This window comes from Tasmannia lanceolata, unplaced genomic scaffold (genome assembly GCF_043159265.1).
Source record: "Tasmannia lanceolata isolate RefF3 unplaced genomic scaffold, GAP_Taslan_0.1 ptg000003l, whole genome shotgun sequence".
Taxonomy (NCBI): Eukaryota; Viridiplantae; Streptophyta; class Magnoliopsida; order Canellales; family Winteraceae; genus Tasmannia; species Tasmannia lanceolata.
The window spans coordinates 60,336,660-60,354,183 of NW_027518680.1; the positions used below are offsets into that span (position 1 = coordinate 60,336,660).

The 17,524-nt window shown below is 41.9% G+C and overlaps 2 protein-coding genes across 2 annotated transcripts; one reads left to right on the forward strand and one right to left on the reverse strand.

The window, feature by feature from the left end:
• Positions 1-5,666: 5,666 nt before the first annotated feature.
• On the reverse strand, positions 5,667-15,945 carry LOC143857556 (putative xyloglucan 6-xylosyltransferase 5). The gene is made up of 2 exons (XM_077368030.1): positions 13,788-15,945; positions 5,667-6,222 (listed from the first exon to the last, which is right to left on the reverse strand). Exon 1 carries the CDS (start codon positions 15,177-15,179, stop codon positions 13,827-13,829), a length of 1,353 nt encoding a protein of 450 aa, XP_077224145.1. The 5' UTR covers positions 15,180-15,945; the 3' UTR covers positions 5,667-6,222; positions 13,788-13,826.
• LOC143869993 (uncharacterized) lies at positions 12,549-13,256 on the forward strand. The gene has a single exon (XM_077376523.1). The coding sequence runs from the start codon at positions 12,549-12,551 to the stop codon at positions 13,254-13,256; it is 708 nt and encodes a 235-aa protein (XP_077232638.1).
• Positions 15,946-17,524: the final 1,579 nt, after the last annotated feature.

Here is a 17,524-nt window from a genome sequence, read left to right on the forward strand (position 1 = left end):
AAAATCCAAGAAATGCTACCAGGACAACATACCAGCATCTTGATCATCTCTCTCTTTTACACTGTTTTCAAATTAAAAACCTGGATTCAAAAAGCCGCGTATCCAAACGGCCCCTAAGAAAAATGTGGCTTAGAAAACACAACCACGAGGGAAAACTTGACAAATCAGCAAACTTACCTTCAATCGATTGATGAAAGACCGTATATGACTTTGCCGGAGGAGAAAGCTATGAACCAAGGATATTAGGTCGGTTAAACGAGGAGCAGATTGAGGGGACCCGCCGGAGAGAACCAACTTCATTTTGGTAAAACGGAGATCAGATTGAGGGTACATGCCACAGATTCCGCCGGAGGGGACCAACTCGCCCGAGACGAGTTGCAGAGAAGCAACTAACGTTTTTAGGTCTTTTCTCTTTCTTGCAAGAAATGTAAATGGAGAAACTAACTTGAGGGGCATTTTTGTCCTTAAAATTATTTTCTGTATAAAATAACATTTATTATAGTTTTTTTAAGAAGCAACATCTATCTATATCTATAAAGCTGAATGTGGTAAGCTGGGGTGTCACCACGTGGTAGCCCCACTGCATTCCGAAATTTAAAAAACGTTTCATAATTGAACTTCGAGTTCCCACAACGCATGGAATTCCAAATGCTATAAAGTAGATGTGGTAAGCTGGGGTGTCGCCACGTGGCACCCCCACTGCATTCCGAAATTAAAAAAAACACTTGATTATTGAACTTCGAGTTCCCACAACGCATGAAATTCCAAACGCTATTTTGACGCTATTTAAAGCTCAACTTGGAGTTCCCGTAATGCATAGAATTCCAAACATTATTTTGACGCTATATTTTAGGATTTCCTTTCAAAAAGAATTGGTTTCTCACAAATTCGCATTATTCTCCTTCTAAATAGCTGATAAGTTAGAACCAAATCACGCTTAGGGCAATCAAATTTGGCAAACGTGCTCTTATTCTTTTGCCCCGTGCGAGTCTGCAACTAGTTTTCAAGTAATTTTTGCAGGTCTTCAGCGTGTAACAGTAAATAACCCTTTTTTTTCTTGTACAACATGTGTGGAAAATTTAAAACGGTGTCTAATACGAAGTTGGAGGAATAAACTATACATGTTGGGGGTAAAACCAGGTGACCGACTAGATGATGACATGTTGCAACATACCCACAGTAGCCCAAAGATGCCACTGCCTTATCCGGAGGGAGACTCTTTCCCCCGACCGGGTAAGAGACCTTTAGTGGAAATGGGAATTCATCACTATCACCCATTAGATTACTCACATGTCGCCACCGAAGAGCACGCCGGGTCCCCATTACCTGCAACTCCCTTGACGTATGATATCTCCTAGAGCTGTACCAAGCTCCCCATTGTCCGTGAGCACAGATCACTAGGCAAGGCAACGTTCCCCCCTACCTCAAAGCAGATAAAGGGCGGGATCCAATCCATCAAGGCAGTTCACTGCACCGTTGTAACATACAGATGCGCCTTTACTGCATCGTTGCACGTTGAATCCCAAGAAATCCGCCCTTTACACATAACAACAAAGTCAAAAGCTGAAGCATCATTCGCAAGCTTCTACGCAATCCTCTTGGAAGACGTGTCCCGCAAGCCAAGGGGAAGAGCTCGAGGTTCATTCTAACAGTCGGGCGCCTGATCAATCCTCGGCAAACGAGCATTCTCCAAAGCATCGCGTCTACTTCCTTGGCTAGTACTAACTTGAGGAATTGAGGGGCAACATGTTGGGGGTAAAATCAGGCAACCGATAGGATTATGACATATGGCAAAGGGCCCATGGAGACATGATGCGGCTAAGCTGACTTTCGGCTCCGACCGAGACCAGCACTCGGCTGGGCATGGGGCGAGTGTCGCCATCCACTCTGCTCCGCAGAGGCAAGAGCAAGGCCACCGGCTGAGAGGGAATCCCTCGGCCAAGAAGAACCCCTCAAATAAGAGTACTCACACTGTATAGCGCCACCACACGGTGGGACGCGTTGTCGGTACTAGCTGAGACCTCGGGGGCTTCAGCTAAATGGAAACCCTAAGTGGGGTAGAATCCCGTCACCATCACCTACAAGATCACTGACATGTCGCTACTCGGGGCCATGCCGAGTCCCCATTAATGGCCGACCCACTGACACACGTGACATTCTAGGACCATATTGGCCCCCATTGCTTGCCAGCTCACTAACGCACGCCACCTTATTTTGGCTCACGTTGGGTTGGGTTAGGGTTGGAAAAAGCCAACCTGTTTTAATTCTAGGTTAGGTTAGGTTTGAGGCCTTGGGCAACCCTACCCTACCTGAAACCGGCATTGTTTCGCTAATTTTATTGTGATCCAACCTGATTTGGACCTGAACCCAATTCCTGTTTTTTGTAATTCTTTTATGTTTTTTGCCCCTGGCCAACCGAAACTAGCCGGTCACAATTTGGAAAATCTGGTTAGACGAGTTGGGTCAGGGTTGACCCTCCTCAACTTGAGGTTCGGGTTGGGTTGGGTTAGGTTTGGTTAGGTTAGGTTTGAGTTTGCTAGCTCTGTGGTTGGACTCAACCCAAGCTATCTTGGCTTGAGGTACACCGTATGATTTCACCGAACTTTTAAGCCAACTTGGTATGGGAAAGCACCGAAAAACAGTCTGAGCTTAGCTTTCACATGTTGAACCACTGATAGGTCAAATTGGGCTATTTATTTGACTTGTAAACCATAATTAGACAAAATTGTCCACTATTTCACTCAAAAGAAATGATAGAATTCCGGTAGAAAATCATGAAACTGAGTTGGTATAGTGTCGCAGTGCTGCTTAAGAATCTGAGGCAGAGGGCAACAATCTGAAATCTCAAGTTGGGCAATACGAGCAAGTTAAAGTTTTAACTGATCTAACCGATATCAAAGAACACCTTGATCTCTTACTGTCAAAAAACAAAACATGCTTGTAATCTATTTTCACTTTGTCTTATGAAGGCCATGAGCAAACAAACTAGAAGCTTCTCTTGTTTAATAATTTATTTGGCATACACACAGATTTCGTAGATAACTAATCAAATGTTCTGTTGCATCGCAAATATATCGAATATATTTTTTTCATTCTTCTTTTATAGCCACACATTTCCAAAAGTTTGATCATTTACGTGCATTTTTCTTTTTGCTAAGTATGGTTGGGACTGTTGGGTCGGGTCGGGTCGATCTTTTCTTAAAAATTGAATTGGAATCAACCCAAACTTGACCTGATTTTATTGTAAAATCTCAACCCGAATTCAAAAAAATCAAATGGAGTTGCACCCCTAAGCAATGATCTTCTTGTATAGTTTTGATCATTTCCATGGTAATCTTTTATTTTTTTTATTTTTTTGATAGGTAAGCTGGGATCGCCCGACCTCAGGTTGGAAGGCCAAAGCCTTTACCATTGAGCTAGGGGTACAATCACTTCTGTGGTAATCTGTTGGTAATCTGTTGGTAATCTGTTGGTATGTGCAGTTAAGAGACTAATGGATTTTGATATGAAAATACGAATCTGGAGTTTGATCATGTTTCATGACTGATGGAAGTTTTTTCCCCTTTTCTCAATGACCGGCTCCTGGAATAGCTAAAGGTTAACTTTAATAAGAAAATCCTACCAAATTAAGGTGCAAAATTTTTGGCCAGCATGAACTTCATAATTTCCACTCAATCCATACATTACAAGTAAATTCACTTTTAGAAGGGATTCTATATGGAAAAATAAATAAAAATAAAAATACGGTATGATCCAATCGATTGCGTAAAGCCGCACGGTAGCAAATTGGAAAATATTGTTCATATAAAAATATAAATTAGCGTTGCTCTAACTAGACAAGCATTGCAACTAGGCAAGCATTGCTAATAAAGATCAACATATAGTAATAACACCTTATTATCTATGCCCATATAAAGATAGTATTTCAACATTTGTAAGAATACCTTTCCTTTTTTTAATGGTAACAATACCTTCTTGTAAATAGGCCTACAATTTGGGTCAGGTCTAAAAAATGAATTGGAATAAACCCACACCTGACCCGAATTTATGGTAAAAGCTTAACCTGAATTCCCAAAAATTGACCCGAGTTGCATCCCTAACGCTAAATGGTGATCTGGTTCGCAAGATTGATGCGTGCAAAAATCATCCTTTAAGGGCTAAAATGAGTATTTCAACTGAGATAAACATGCCCATGTAATCAAAGAAGAGCTCAGGAATGTTCATCAGTTTACTTGGATGGTTTTGTAATTGATGTTAATATGCTATGCGCATTTAAGAGACCATAAGCAACATCTTATCTTTGATCAGAGATTTCTATATGAAAAATATGAATCTGATGTTATCTTTGATAAGAGATTTCTATATGAAAAATATGATCGGAGTTGAACATCTATATGAAGAAAGAATAGATGTCCAACTGAGAAATCATATTTTGGCCAGCTAAGAGACCATTAGCAACATCTAAATCCACTTTCAGAAGTGATTTTATATGATACCTGGGCATGCATTTCCACCAAGAGGAATGCTAAACTTTGGGGCACCCTTGAAAAATCAGCTGAAAGGGCACCCCCATTGGCTGCGCGTCACAAAAGTGCATTTAATACTCTGACTTGCCCCCATTGTAAATGCAATTTGGTCAGTGAATGGGGGCGCCTTTCAGTTGATTTTTAAAAGGGCGCCCTTAAGTTTAGCATACCTCTTCCACAATGTGCTCCAAAAAAAGCACGGTGGGCCCTACCCATTTGAATAGTCTAAACCATTCATTTGTTGGTCCGGAAAATTTCTATATGAGAATAGAGTTCCTAAGGTGTCACCTCATATAGCTTATATGAGGTGGCGCTTAAAAACATAAGGGGCCCACTTTGTTTGGATGATCCAAAGCATTTATTTGATAGGCCCTCACATAGATAGGGTGTGCCCAAAAAATCAACTTCATAGGATCATCCTAACCCTTCCATTTGTGGAGGTTGAAATGGATGGGTATAAACCTCCCAAAATCTGCCCATTTTTAACTTCCATAAATGGAAGGGTTAGGATGATCCTATGGACCTGATTTTTTGTAGGCACCATATCCATCTAAGGGCCTTTCAAATGAGTGGTTTCGATCACCCCAAAAATGTGGGCCCCTTATGTTTTGTGAGCGCCACCTCATAGAAGCTATATGAGGTGACACCTTAGGAACTCTATTCTCTCTCTATATAGGATGTTCCTTCAAAAAAGGGATGCTATAACCTCCTCCACAAATCGAACCGTTAGAATCATCCCATGGAAAAGAATTTTGGGTTACGACCCATCTGACCCATCTAAGGTGGAGAACAACAAATGAATGGTTTAGATCATTCAAACAAATGGGCCCCACTGTACTTTGTACCGTACATGCCCATGCAGTATAAAATCTCCTTCCAAAAACCTACTGTGGATAAGCAAGGTAAAACATAACAGGCACTTTGTATTACATAGCTTTAATCCTCGAATCAATTCAATTCAGCCAAGATAATGTTATCTTGTATACAGTGACTGTTCTTCTATCCAGTTATGGAGGGAAGACCAAGACTCGAGAGCACTGTTTCTATCTCCCAAATGCTAAGGCTCCACCTTTGTTTGATGCTGCCATGATTCCCCTCTGTACTTCCTCTCTTTCATGTTTATTTTGCTGTACTTGATCATCTCGGTAACTGGGCTCCGTCCTTTTCTTTAATAAAACTTTTTACCACTCAAAGAAAGAAAAAAATACATACAACAAGTACCATTGTTTGAAAGAGGAGCCGAGATTAAAGTTGCACCAAGATAGTGTCCACCACCTCCAGGTTGGTTGAAACTTAATTTTGATGGAAGCGCAAAAGGCAACTTGGGAAGTACAGGTATTGGCAAAATAGTGTGGGATTCCAGTGGTAGATCATTGATCTCTCTCTTTTTTTTCCGGCTCAGCTGGAGTGGGAGACACTAATGAGGCTGAAGCAAGAGCTCTGGTACATTAATGCTACTGTAGTGCTAATGAAGTGGCAGACATTTTAGCCAAGAAGGAGGTCGGGCGCCCAGTGCACGAGGCTCCTGCCGTTGCAGGCTCTGAGGAGGGCTAGATGTACGTAGCCTTACCACTGCTTTGTAGAGAGGCTGTTTCCGTGACTCAAACCCGTGACCACCATGTCACAATGGAGCAACCATACCATTGCACCAAGGCTAACAGAACGGTAAGGTTATAAATAGAGGAAGGGAGAATACCTACACCTCATCAATAACACATGCATTTGGTCATGGTTACAAATTGGGCTATGTATCTGAAATAGTTCAATTGGCAATCTATGCCAAGCTTTCTACGTTAGTTACCAAGAACAGTAAGTAAGACTGCACAGGAGCAGCAATTAAAAGTAGAAAATAAGCTATTCTATTATCCAAAACAGACTGAAAAATCTAAAGGTCCAAGGCAAGAGGGGGCCGTTAAGGATAAGATTCAAGTGAAGACCACAAGTATAATCAGAAGCAAAAGAGGGATCTAATGTATCGGGTGGTAGAGGCTGCTACGATGATAGCATTGTATTTGGCTAAATATGGCGGGACTCGGCCAATAGGGGTGCCAGTGTCGGTATATAACAGTACAGAAGGTCCTGTATCATATAAGCCACCCTAAAAAAAGGATATGCATAAGTCGCCAAAAATTCGAATGATGGATAGTCATGAGCTAAAAGAAAGAAAACACGAAGGTACAAAGAAAAAGCAAAAACTAACGATTCAATTACAATAGAAATTAAGTGACCAGACATCTACACCAGTCCTAACCAAATAGTCTACCTTGGAACTGGCCATTCTATGAACCTTTTTTAGGGGGGGCTGGTAGGTCATTCTATGAACATTCATTTAGAAGACAGCTTTATAGAAGAAACACAGAGAACCAGAAATAGGGCAGAGGTTGCCTGTCCAACAGATTATCTCTATGCATGCCAGATTTAGCGAGGGAATCTACTAAATCATTGGAGCTTTTAGCACTATAAGAAAATGTGTGTGGAATATCCCTAAAACTATCCCGGATCTTGTCAATATAATTATCCAGCCTCTCCAAGGTCCCACACTCTTTCCATTTGCCGAATAAATCTCATTCTTCGAACCCCCCTCAATGATCACCATAGCATCAAATTCGCATCTAAAGATCTTCAGCCCTGTACAAGAAGTGCATAGATCTCTGCTTCATTGTCGGTCCAGAGGGGGATTGGAGGCCAGTATCATGACTGCTTTTAATCACCAATATTTAGGAGCCAATCGATATGGTGGGCCCCAGTTTCTACTTTCTACCAAGCTGCAAGCATTCATGTAGACTGTTATTCTTAGAAGATTTAACACACCTAACCGCTTAAGGAGGGGCTTTTCTATTGCCAATTGGTGTGTCCTCTGTAAGGAGGATGAGGAATCAGTTGACCACAGATGGGCAGTTGGGTTTGGTAAAGGGAGCTGAAGTGGGTTATGCCATGGACAGTTAAAAAAGCTGTTCAACTAGTGGAGCTGCCATCATCTTGGATCCCTTGGAAGAACTCTTTGGAGGACGGTGCTATTTGCTGTTTTCTGGAACATTTGGAGCGAAAGGAATGTAAGATCTTTTGGGGGAAGAGATCGGCGGCTAATCAAGTGCCATAGAATGTCAAGCTCCTCATTACTAGTTGAACCTCTGTCAGAAATGAGTTTATTGGCTACTCATTACATGATTTTTACAGGAAATAGAATGAAATCATACAGGTCACATCCATAAAAAGAATGTTGCAAGATATAGGCGCCCACTGAAAAATGTGGCCACTCTACGAACATGAATAAAAGAAACGTGGGCTCAATCACAAAAAGCCAGAATTCATAAAAACTCTTAAGATCCTGTGGTCAACATACTTCAATCACTTGCTGCCTTACAAAGGTTTATGTTTCATTTGTGGGTCAAGTAGAGAAGCTAAAGCAGCCTAGATAGAAGATGCCACAAAGTTAAATCATCAAATCTATAAGCAGTTGCAATGAATTTATTCCAAAATCCTCAAAAATTTTCTCAAGGAAATCACAATCCACAGTAAAGCAAGTTCATCAATTCAAGCCAAGTTTCTGTTGAAAACGGTTGTTGTTGTGGGTGAGGAATCGACCCAATCATTTCCTTCACAGTGAATATGAGAGAATAAGCACTTTGATCTTCATCAGAATGTCCTCCATTTGTCTAAAATAAAGCCTAAACCTCTAGGGAGGGACCCTAAGCCAACAAATAGTATTAAGAGAATTGAATTCAATCTAGATCTGAACGTGCCCCAACATGAAGTGCCCTCCATACAATCTTCGCTTCCACATCAGCTGCATCACCATCATCACAAGGACATGTGCAAGCCAAAAAAATTCTACCATTAGAATCAGAGAAAGCTGTCCACCACCCACCCAAACAAACAAACAAAAAAAAACAGTAATAAAACTATCCCAAACAGATACTTTACTCTTGCTGTCAGGATTAAGTTTAATCCAAAGTCACCCTTTAGCGGGAGCGAACCACACACCGGAACGTCTGGTGCGCTGGTGGGGAGCACCCCGAACACCAGAGAAGGTACACTGGTGAGAAGCTCACCACACCACTTATCCAACCAAAAGGAAATATTCGCCCCATTCCCCACAGAAAGACTTCAGATTTCCGGGAGTTTCATAACCTCATCATGAAAATACACTTAAAGCGATTGTGCCTCTAGCTCAATGGTAAAGGCTTTGGCCTTCCACCTTGAGGTCGAGGGTTCAATCCCAGCTTACCTACAGACAATACACTGAAGTGTTCCTTACAATCCTAACAACACCTTGCACGAGCATCCTCTCTAGAAATGGATGAGCACTTCTATTGGTAATCCAATGCTCACACTAGAGAAAGCATGATTCACAGTCAAGGAAAGAAAGAGTAGGTCCCATATTCTGCTGCAGGTCCAAGCACTAATAATGAGGACAAACATATGGCACAGGCCACGTGCCAGTTTACCACTTATGTACTCATAAGTTGTAACGCCATTATTCCTAATGAAGATTGTTAATTCCTGGAATATCAGAGGTCTCTGCACCAGCAACAAGAGAAACGAAATTGCTGAGCTCATAAGAAAGACTCGGGCTCCAATATGCTGAATTAATGAAACAAAAGCAAAGGTTCACAAGCTAAATGACTATGCTTCCCAGATCTGTGAAGGATGGAGAGTTCATGGAAACTATTCTGCTGTCATAAAGGGCAGAATTTGGATCCTCTGGAACCCAAACCTTGTTGACATCAATATTCTTGAAGAGACCAGCCAATATGTCCATTCAGAGGTGCGGATCATTCAAACAAATCAATATTTCAACCTTACTGCAGTCTACGCCCATAACTACTATATTTCCCGTAGAGCCCTGTGGTCTAATTTAGAAAGCTTGGAACCTGGAATTACTCTCCCTTGGTTATTGGTGGGGGACTTTAATGTGGTCAGATATGCCAGTGAGAGACTTGGCAACACAAACCACCACCTCAATGAGATGGAAGAATTCAATGAATGCCTCACCAACTGCTCCTTATCTGATCTTCGTTCAAACAGCCAAAACTGGACCTGGCACAATAGATCATTAGATCCTCTGCTAATAGAAAGGTAGCCAAGCTTGATAGATCCCTGGTCAATGAGCTATGGCTTCACCAATTCCCCCTAGCCTTCACTGAATTCCTTCCCCCTGGCATCTCGGACCATTGTCCCCTTTCCATTTCCATTCACCTCAGGAAAACCTTGGTCCAAAGCCCTTCAGATTCATGAACATGTGGATTGAGGACAGGTCACTTTTTCCTATTGTTGAAAGAGCTTGGAACTTCAAATTCAAAGGCAACCCAATGTACCAACTCTGTCGCAAACTAAAGGAAGTCAAAACCCATTTGAAGGCTTGGAACAAAGACATCTTTGGAAGAGTGGACATCACTACCCCTCTTATTCGAAACAAGCTATCTGAAACCCAAACCCATCTTCAATCAGACCCTCTCAACCCTGCTCTCATATCTCTTGAAGACAGGCTCAGGTCTGACCTTATAATAGCCTCATCCCTTGAAGAATCCCTATACAAGCAGAAATCTAGAGTGCAATGGCTCCAACTTGGTGACTCCAACACCAAATTCTTCCACACCTCCATGAAATCCAGACAACACCAAAATAGCATCCTTGCCATCAATGGTTCTAATAATTCCCAAATCTCAAACCCCAAGGAAATTGCTGACATCTTTCTCAATCACTTCAAAAGGGTGCTGAACAATGGTAAATCCCAAAGCCTCCCCCCTCCAAACCCCATGAAAAGACTAACTGTTGATCAAGCCTCCTCCCTGTCAAAACAAGTCACAAAAGAGGAGATTAAAGAGGTGGTGTTCAAGGCAAACAGGGACAAGGCCCTAGGCCCCGATGGTTTTAATGCAGCCTTCTTCCAAACTTTCTGGTACCTCATAGAGCATGACTTGACCAAAGCCATCCAAAACTTCTTCATTAAAGGCACTTTGCTCTCTGGGATCAACTCCACCTTCATTGCCCTGATCCCAAAATGCCTTGAGGCCACCACCCCTGAAAAATTTCGCCCCATCTCTCTTTGAAATTTTGTTTATAAAACTATAACAAAATTTTTGGCAACAAGATTAAAGTCTGTGATGGATTCTCTCATTCACCCTGCTCAGTCAGCCTTCATTCATGGTAGGCTAATCCAGGAGAATATCCTTCTTTCACATGATCTCCTTCACAAGTTTCACACCCACTCATTCCCTAGAACTATGTGTCTCAAGTTGGATTTAGCAAATGCTTTTGACAATGTGAATAGGAATGCTCTTCTGGAGTTTATGGAGAAGCAAGGATTTGATGATAAGTGGTTAGGTTGGATTTCTAAATGCATAAACAAACCATCTTTCTCTATCATTATCAATGGCTCACCCCAAGGTCACTTTATCTCCTCAAATGGCCTAAGACAAGGAGACCCCTTATCCCCTCTTCTCTTCTGCATCACCATGGAGATGTTATCTGTCTTCTTTGAAGAAGCTCTGAATCAAAAAAGGATTACTACCCCTTTTTCTAGAGGTAGCACCACCATAACCCATCTAATGTTTGCTGATGATCTAATGGTTTTTGCAGATGGGAATACTCCCTGTGCCTCATAAGTGCTTGACTGCCTGGATAAATTCTCTATGACAATTGGGTTAGAAGTGAACAAGGTCAAAAGTGAAGTCTTTTTTGCAGGTCTGGGTGTTTCTCAAAAAACAAGAATTTCTCATATGCTTCAAATAAACGAAGGCAAGCTTCCAATCTCTTACCTGGGCCTCCCACTCATCTCTTCTAGGCTCTCTGCAAATGACTGCACTCCTCTCATATCGAAGATTAGAAAGTGAATGCAACTATGGTGCTGCAAGAACTTAGCTCAAGCTGGAAGAATCGAGCTTGTAAAATCAGTCCTTAGCTCATTCCACATTTACTGGGCTTCTTCTTTTGCTCTCCCCAAAGGTATCCTCAATCAAATTGAAATTTTTTTCACAGACTTCATTTGGGGGGGGGGGGGGCAGATTGCATAAAAAAAATTCACTCAATCAGCTGGTCTGAAATGTGCAAGCCGAAAAGTGAAGGGGGTGCAGGCATCAGAACCCTGGAAGATATTAGCAGGGCTCTGCAAGTTAAGCTGCTCTGGCACCTACTTCAAAAGAAAAAATCACTGTGGACAAACTGGGTTCAAAACAAATACGTCAAAAGGAAAAACATTTGGACCGTCCCAATGCCGTCAAAACCTTCCTGGCGAATCAGAAACATCTTCAAAGCAAGGGAACTGGCAAAACCTTTTATTTGCTATCAGATTGGGAAAGAAGAAGAAGTTGATCTTTGGGATCAGCCATGGCTTCCAGCTAGGACCCTGAGCTCTCTCTTCCACAGAAATCATTCAGATTACTCCCTTAGTTCTCTAAATCTCCTTTCTGACATATGTATGAATGGAATTTGGAAACCCTAGATCCACATTCCATCCCTCAGAGATGAAAAGGCTGAACTCAGTAAGATTATTCTAAGTGATGACGAATGCAATCACCCCATTTGGAAACCAGCCACAGATGGAGCATACAGCACTAAAAGTGGATGGGACACGCTTAGAAATAAGTCTCCTAAGCCCCTTGGTCGGCAACCATTTGGTACCCGGGCCACATTCCCCGTTTCGCCTTCACTGCATGGAAAGCCATGCACAACAAGCTCCTCACAAAAGACAGAATCAGGTCTTATGGTATTATGATTGACCCAACCTGTACTCTCTGCAAATCTGAGCCTTAATCTGTGGAACATTTATTCTTTAGATGTAGTTACTCAGCTTGGATTTGGAAAAATCTTCTCGGGAGAGCTGGTTATAGAAGAAGGCTGAGACACACCCTACTGGAAGAGGAAGAATGAGTGAGACTTCACAACAAGGGGAAAGGTCAGGTGGCAACTACCCTAAAGCATTGTTTCACCTCCCTAATCCATCATCTCTGGACTGAGCACAATCGAAGAATCTTCCAATCATCGAGCACCCACAAGAAATACATCCTCAGATCCATCCTCATGGAAACAAACATCAAGATTAATGGAATGAATCTCTATGGCATTCTCTCTGAAAGGAACCAAAAGTTTGCAATGCACTTCAACTTCAAACTCTCCCCAAAAATAACTGAGCCAAGAATCTGTTATTGGATCCCTCTAAATAACCTGGAATTCAAGCTAAACACAGACGCCTCCTTAGAGCCTGAAGGTGGGGGGATCGGAGGCCTTCTCCGTGGCTCTCATGGACTGCCCCTTGCAATGTTCACTGAAAATGTAGCTAAGCAGGAAATCTTTGAGCTTGAATGCGATGCAGTTGCTAAAGGATTGGAGCTCTCCATTGCCATGGGCATCCAATCACTGTGGATAGAATCTGATTCAAATTTCGTTGTTGATATTATTAAGGGTACTGCCACTGTGCCATGGACAAAGAGACCCCTGTTGCGCAAGATAAGAAATCAGCTCCTCCTCCTCCACAGTTGGAGAATCTCCCATACATTGAGAGAAGCAAATTCAGCCGCAGACTTTCTCTCCAAAAGAAGCTGCCCCTGCAAAGGGATCTTCACTGACCCCTCTTTGCCCCCCCCCCATCCCTTCTCAAGATCATTGATGAAGACCGAAATGGAACCCCCTACACAAGGCTGTAATCTTCTTTTGTATCTTATTTGTACTTTTGGTTCCCAACGGGATCCTTGCATCCCCTTGAGACTGTTGGCTTCTAAGCCCTCCTAGCTGTTTCTTTTTCCTTTTTTATTAATGATATCTGGTAGGGGTCTTGCCTAACCCCAGCTTACCCATCAAAAAAAAAAAAAAAAAGTTGTAACACCCACTTTAAAATGGCTTGAAGACAGTTGTGTTAAGCATCCCCTATGCTATGGATGAGGTGATTGCAAATTATTAAGTTGTATCTTTCTCAGCATCTTCTATTTATTCAAAGCAATGTATGGCGCCCATCGATATTAACTCTATATCATTAACAAAGAAAACTAAAGAACTTGTGTGGTTTGATAATATGCATTTCTTTCCTCTATAATATAATATTTTCAATAGAACCATAAAGGGAAGAGGGAAAAGGTCCCAAAGATGGGTATCTAGCAAATGAATTAAGTGCGATTCTATCTTCTTTGATCACCCGAAAAGCACAAACAAATGTGTATTAAATAAACAGAAAAGGAAAGAAAGAAAGAAATTGTCATAGCAACATGAACAAGATTTAACAACATTGAATGTTACTAAATGGAACCTGCTACTAAAATTACATACCTTGACATGATATTATCAAATAAAGGAAAATCCTCAGACTCACTGGCTCTGCGACACACTGATAATCGGATCCTGAGGGTTAAGCTGGTCCTTCACCTCCAAAGGGGTGGCAGTCTCATTCCGGGTCCTCTTGAGTTTGGGACTCGACAATCCTCTGTGCCTAAATCCGTATAACCGAAGGACTTGATTATCAGCAAAATTAAAAGCCCTTTCCATGCTGCTCAAGCACCTCTCAACAGGGTAATCACCATAGCTACCACAGGGTTTGCATCCAACAAAATGGGTGACGAAAGGCCACCGCTCATCACCGAGCCCCGGATGGTACTTCTCGAGCATCTCCTCATAGCGATCAACCAATCCCGCCCAATAACCATGAAGATAGTACTGGTTCTCAAGAAAAACCTTATCCATCCAAATGTCTTGCTTCGAAAGCAACAAATAGATCAATGCAGATTGATCATCAGCCTCAAACGCAGGCCTTCCCTTTAAATTGGCAGTCAAAATCTTCCCAGCCTCTTCGCGAATTGCCCCTTTAGGCCCCATTGGTGCCCAAGCATCCAACAAATCAAGTGACCATTGACAATTCTTAAACAAGAAGCTCCCGGTGTTGAGCCCAATCCATGATTTCTGATTAAAGATCAGATCGGGGTATCCATGTAGGACAAAATTATAGTTTTGGTACTTCTGGAACGGGATCTCAAACACCATATCAGTAAAAAGGGCATCACTATCCATCCACCAAATCCATTCAACTTCTGGATGAGATAACATAAGCCGACGAATCAAAGGGAGTTTCGCCCAATATCCAGCGAGCTCCTTATCTAGATGAGCCATGTTATACACAATCTCAATCCCGTGTAACCTACAATAATCAATCTTGTTCTTGATTGCCTTAAGGAGATAATGATCTCCTATTGGATTATCACAAGGATTCGGAGGCGATCCAGTGACTAACAAAACCCGAGGCTTCCCATTTACGAAATTGGGGAATCCAGGGTTTTGTTGGATCCAAATCTTCCTCTGTTCATTCCAATCTGTGATTTTGGGACCTAGTGTGTAGGTGACATTGGTGGCATTAAGGTTAGGGTTTACCTCAAATTCAATCTCGTCCATTGGATCGCTATCGGATCGGATCTCGGCGATGATCCGATTGGTTTCCTCGATGATTTTCTGCTCAGATTCGGCGGGGCTGCCACCAAGGTTGCCAACCCCGATCGTGCCACGAAGAACGAGGATCGTGACGAAGCCACAGAGGATTGTGATCTTGAGATTGTTGAAGGTTTTTTGGATCTGACGGCCGCGAGGAATGCCGGAGGTTCTGGTGCCTAATCTGGTGGCTGGAAGAGCTCCTCCTCCTCCTCCTCTCTTCAAACTGATTCCTTCCTGACCCATCTCTATCAAACCCTAGCAATTCTCCCCAATATCTAAATTTTTTTTTTTTTTTTTTTGTCTATCCTTGCAATTCTCCCCAGTATCTAAGAAAAATCCTTTTTTTCTCTCTATCCTTGCAATTCTCCCCAAGATCTAAAAAACCATTTTTTTCTCTATCCTTGCAATTCTTCCTAATATCTAAAAAAAACCCTATTTTCTCTCTATCCTTGCAATTCTAAAAAAAAACCCCTCTTTTTTTCCTCTCTATCCTTGCAATACTCCCTATGATCTAAAAAAACCTCTCTCTCTCTCTCTCTCTCTCTCTCTCTCTCTCTCTCTCTCTCTCTCTCTCTCTCTCTATCCTTGAAATTCTCCCTAATATCTAAAACCCCCCCTTTTTTCTTTCTATCCTTGCAATTCTCCCTAATATCTAAAAAACCCTAATTTCCTCTATATCCTACCAATTCTCCCCCTCTTTCTCTATCCTTACAATTCTCACTAAGATCTGAAAACCCCTTACTTCTCTCTATCCTACCATTATTTCCCCAAGATCTGAAAAACCCATTTCTCTCTCCCTCTCTCTCTCTCTCTAGTGGGTTTTCAAGAGGAGAAAAATATAAGAGTAAGTACAGACCTTAGAAGGTGGGGGGAAAATCGTGTGTGATGTGCTGGGGACAGCTGCTCAATTTTTTTGGCCAAGAGTTGAAATTTGAGGTAATGATTAGGGGTGGCAAAATTGGCCGAAACCGAACCGAAAATTCGGTTTCAACCAATCCGGTTTGGTTTGGGGATCAAACCCCCCCCCCCCCCCCCCCCGAAACCGAATATTTCCAATGATCATGAGTAAAGGGAGGTAAAATTAGCGGAACCAAACCGAAACCGAACCGAAGAATTTTCGGTTCGGTAAAACCAAACCGATTCAAATTTTGGTTCGGTTCGGTTTGACCCCAAACCGAACCGAAACCGAACCATTGCCACTCCTAGTAATGATCCTCTCTCTCTACCTTTAAAAAATATATATATATATATCTCTCTCTAACTGAGAATTTATGCCTCCCGAAATCTACGCTTTGTCAGAAAGAAGATAATGTAAGGGCCCACTTATTGCAAATTCGCACCTCTTGCAGGATAATTCGCACCCCTTTGACGTGAATAGACTTTAAAAAGCGTTAAAATCTGCTCCATACCCTCTCTGAAAGGGGTGCGAATTTATCATTGCCCATAGATATATTTAAAATGTTTAATTCTTTTTTTTCAAGAGAAATCTCTCTCTCCCCGAAAGAATGAATGGTTTAGATCATCCAACCATGTTGGCCCCATCCACCTACGTGCGGACACCGTAGAGTTTGCTATGGTGTCTGCACGTAGGTGCAAGTATTTGTTTTTTAAGGGATAAAAAAAAAATAGATACACAGTTATTCCGGTAAAGGCGGGCTTAAGGTGTGTTTACAACACATTTGGGCCCACCCATAATTTAATTTGTTTTTTTTTCTTGTAAAGATAGAGCAGATAGGGACACCCTTATTCTTGATTCATGTCTTTTAATGAAGGGGGACCTTATGCCTTTTCTAGGTTTTGTACACTTAAATGCATCATTTTCTGGGCTTAGAGTTTTGTTTATGCATATCGAATAGCGGGCTTTTTGTGAAATAATGAAGCCCACTACAAAGGAAATAGAAAGGTATAATAGCGGGCTTCCAACATGAAATCATGAGCCCAAGGAGAAATCAGGCTCTAGAGGGAAAGATGGAAGCTCACTAGGTGGAAAATGAGGCTCTAATGAAGCCCGCGATAAATCATGGGCTTCTACAATGAAACAGTAAGGCCCATATATGAATAATGGGTGTACACATTGAATGAAATAATCCATTCCGTAGACGGGATGGCAAACTTCACATTGTAATTTTGATGTGGGTTTTACGGATAGATCCATCTAAAAGCCCATGGTTTTCGAAACGGGCCAAAATTGGTGTTTTTTCGTGGACCCATGTAGTCAATAAGACCATTCGGATCATAGAATGATCACGACTGTTTCTTTTCCATGTAACTTCATTTTGTGTACCAATTAGTGGCTAAGATCGCATCTTGGAGTTAGCAAATGCTCCTAAACATAGAATTGAAAGCTGGTGGAACTATGATTATCAAGGCCCACGACAAAGCCTCAAATTTTTTTAATGCTGAATATGGACAGAACGGAATGCTCTATAGCTAAACCTCTTCGTTAGAAGTTCTCTTTGACCCTTTATCCTGATAAGCACCGAGTTTCCTCATGGGAACTGGTTTCCATCTTTGAACCACCGAACTTTTAGAAGAGTTGTTGTGCTAGGTATGGACTTTCCCCAAGGCACTTTCCTATTTACTCGGTA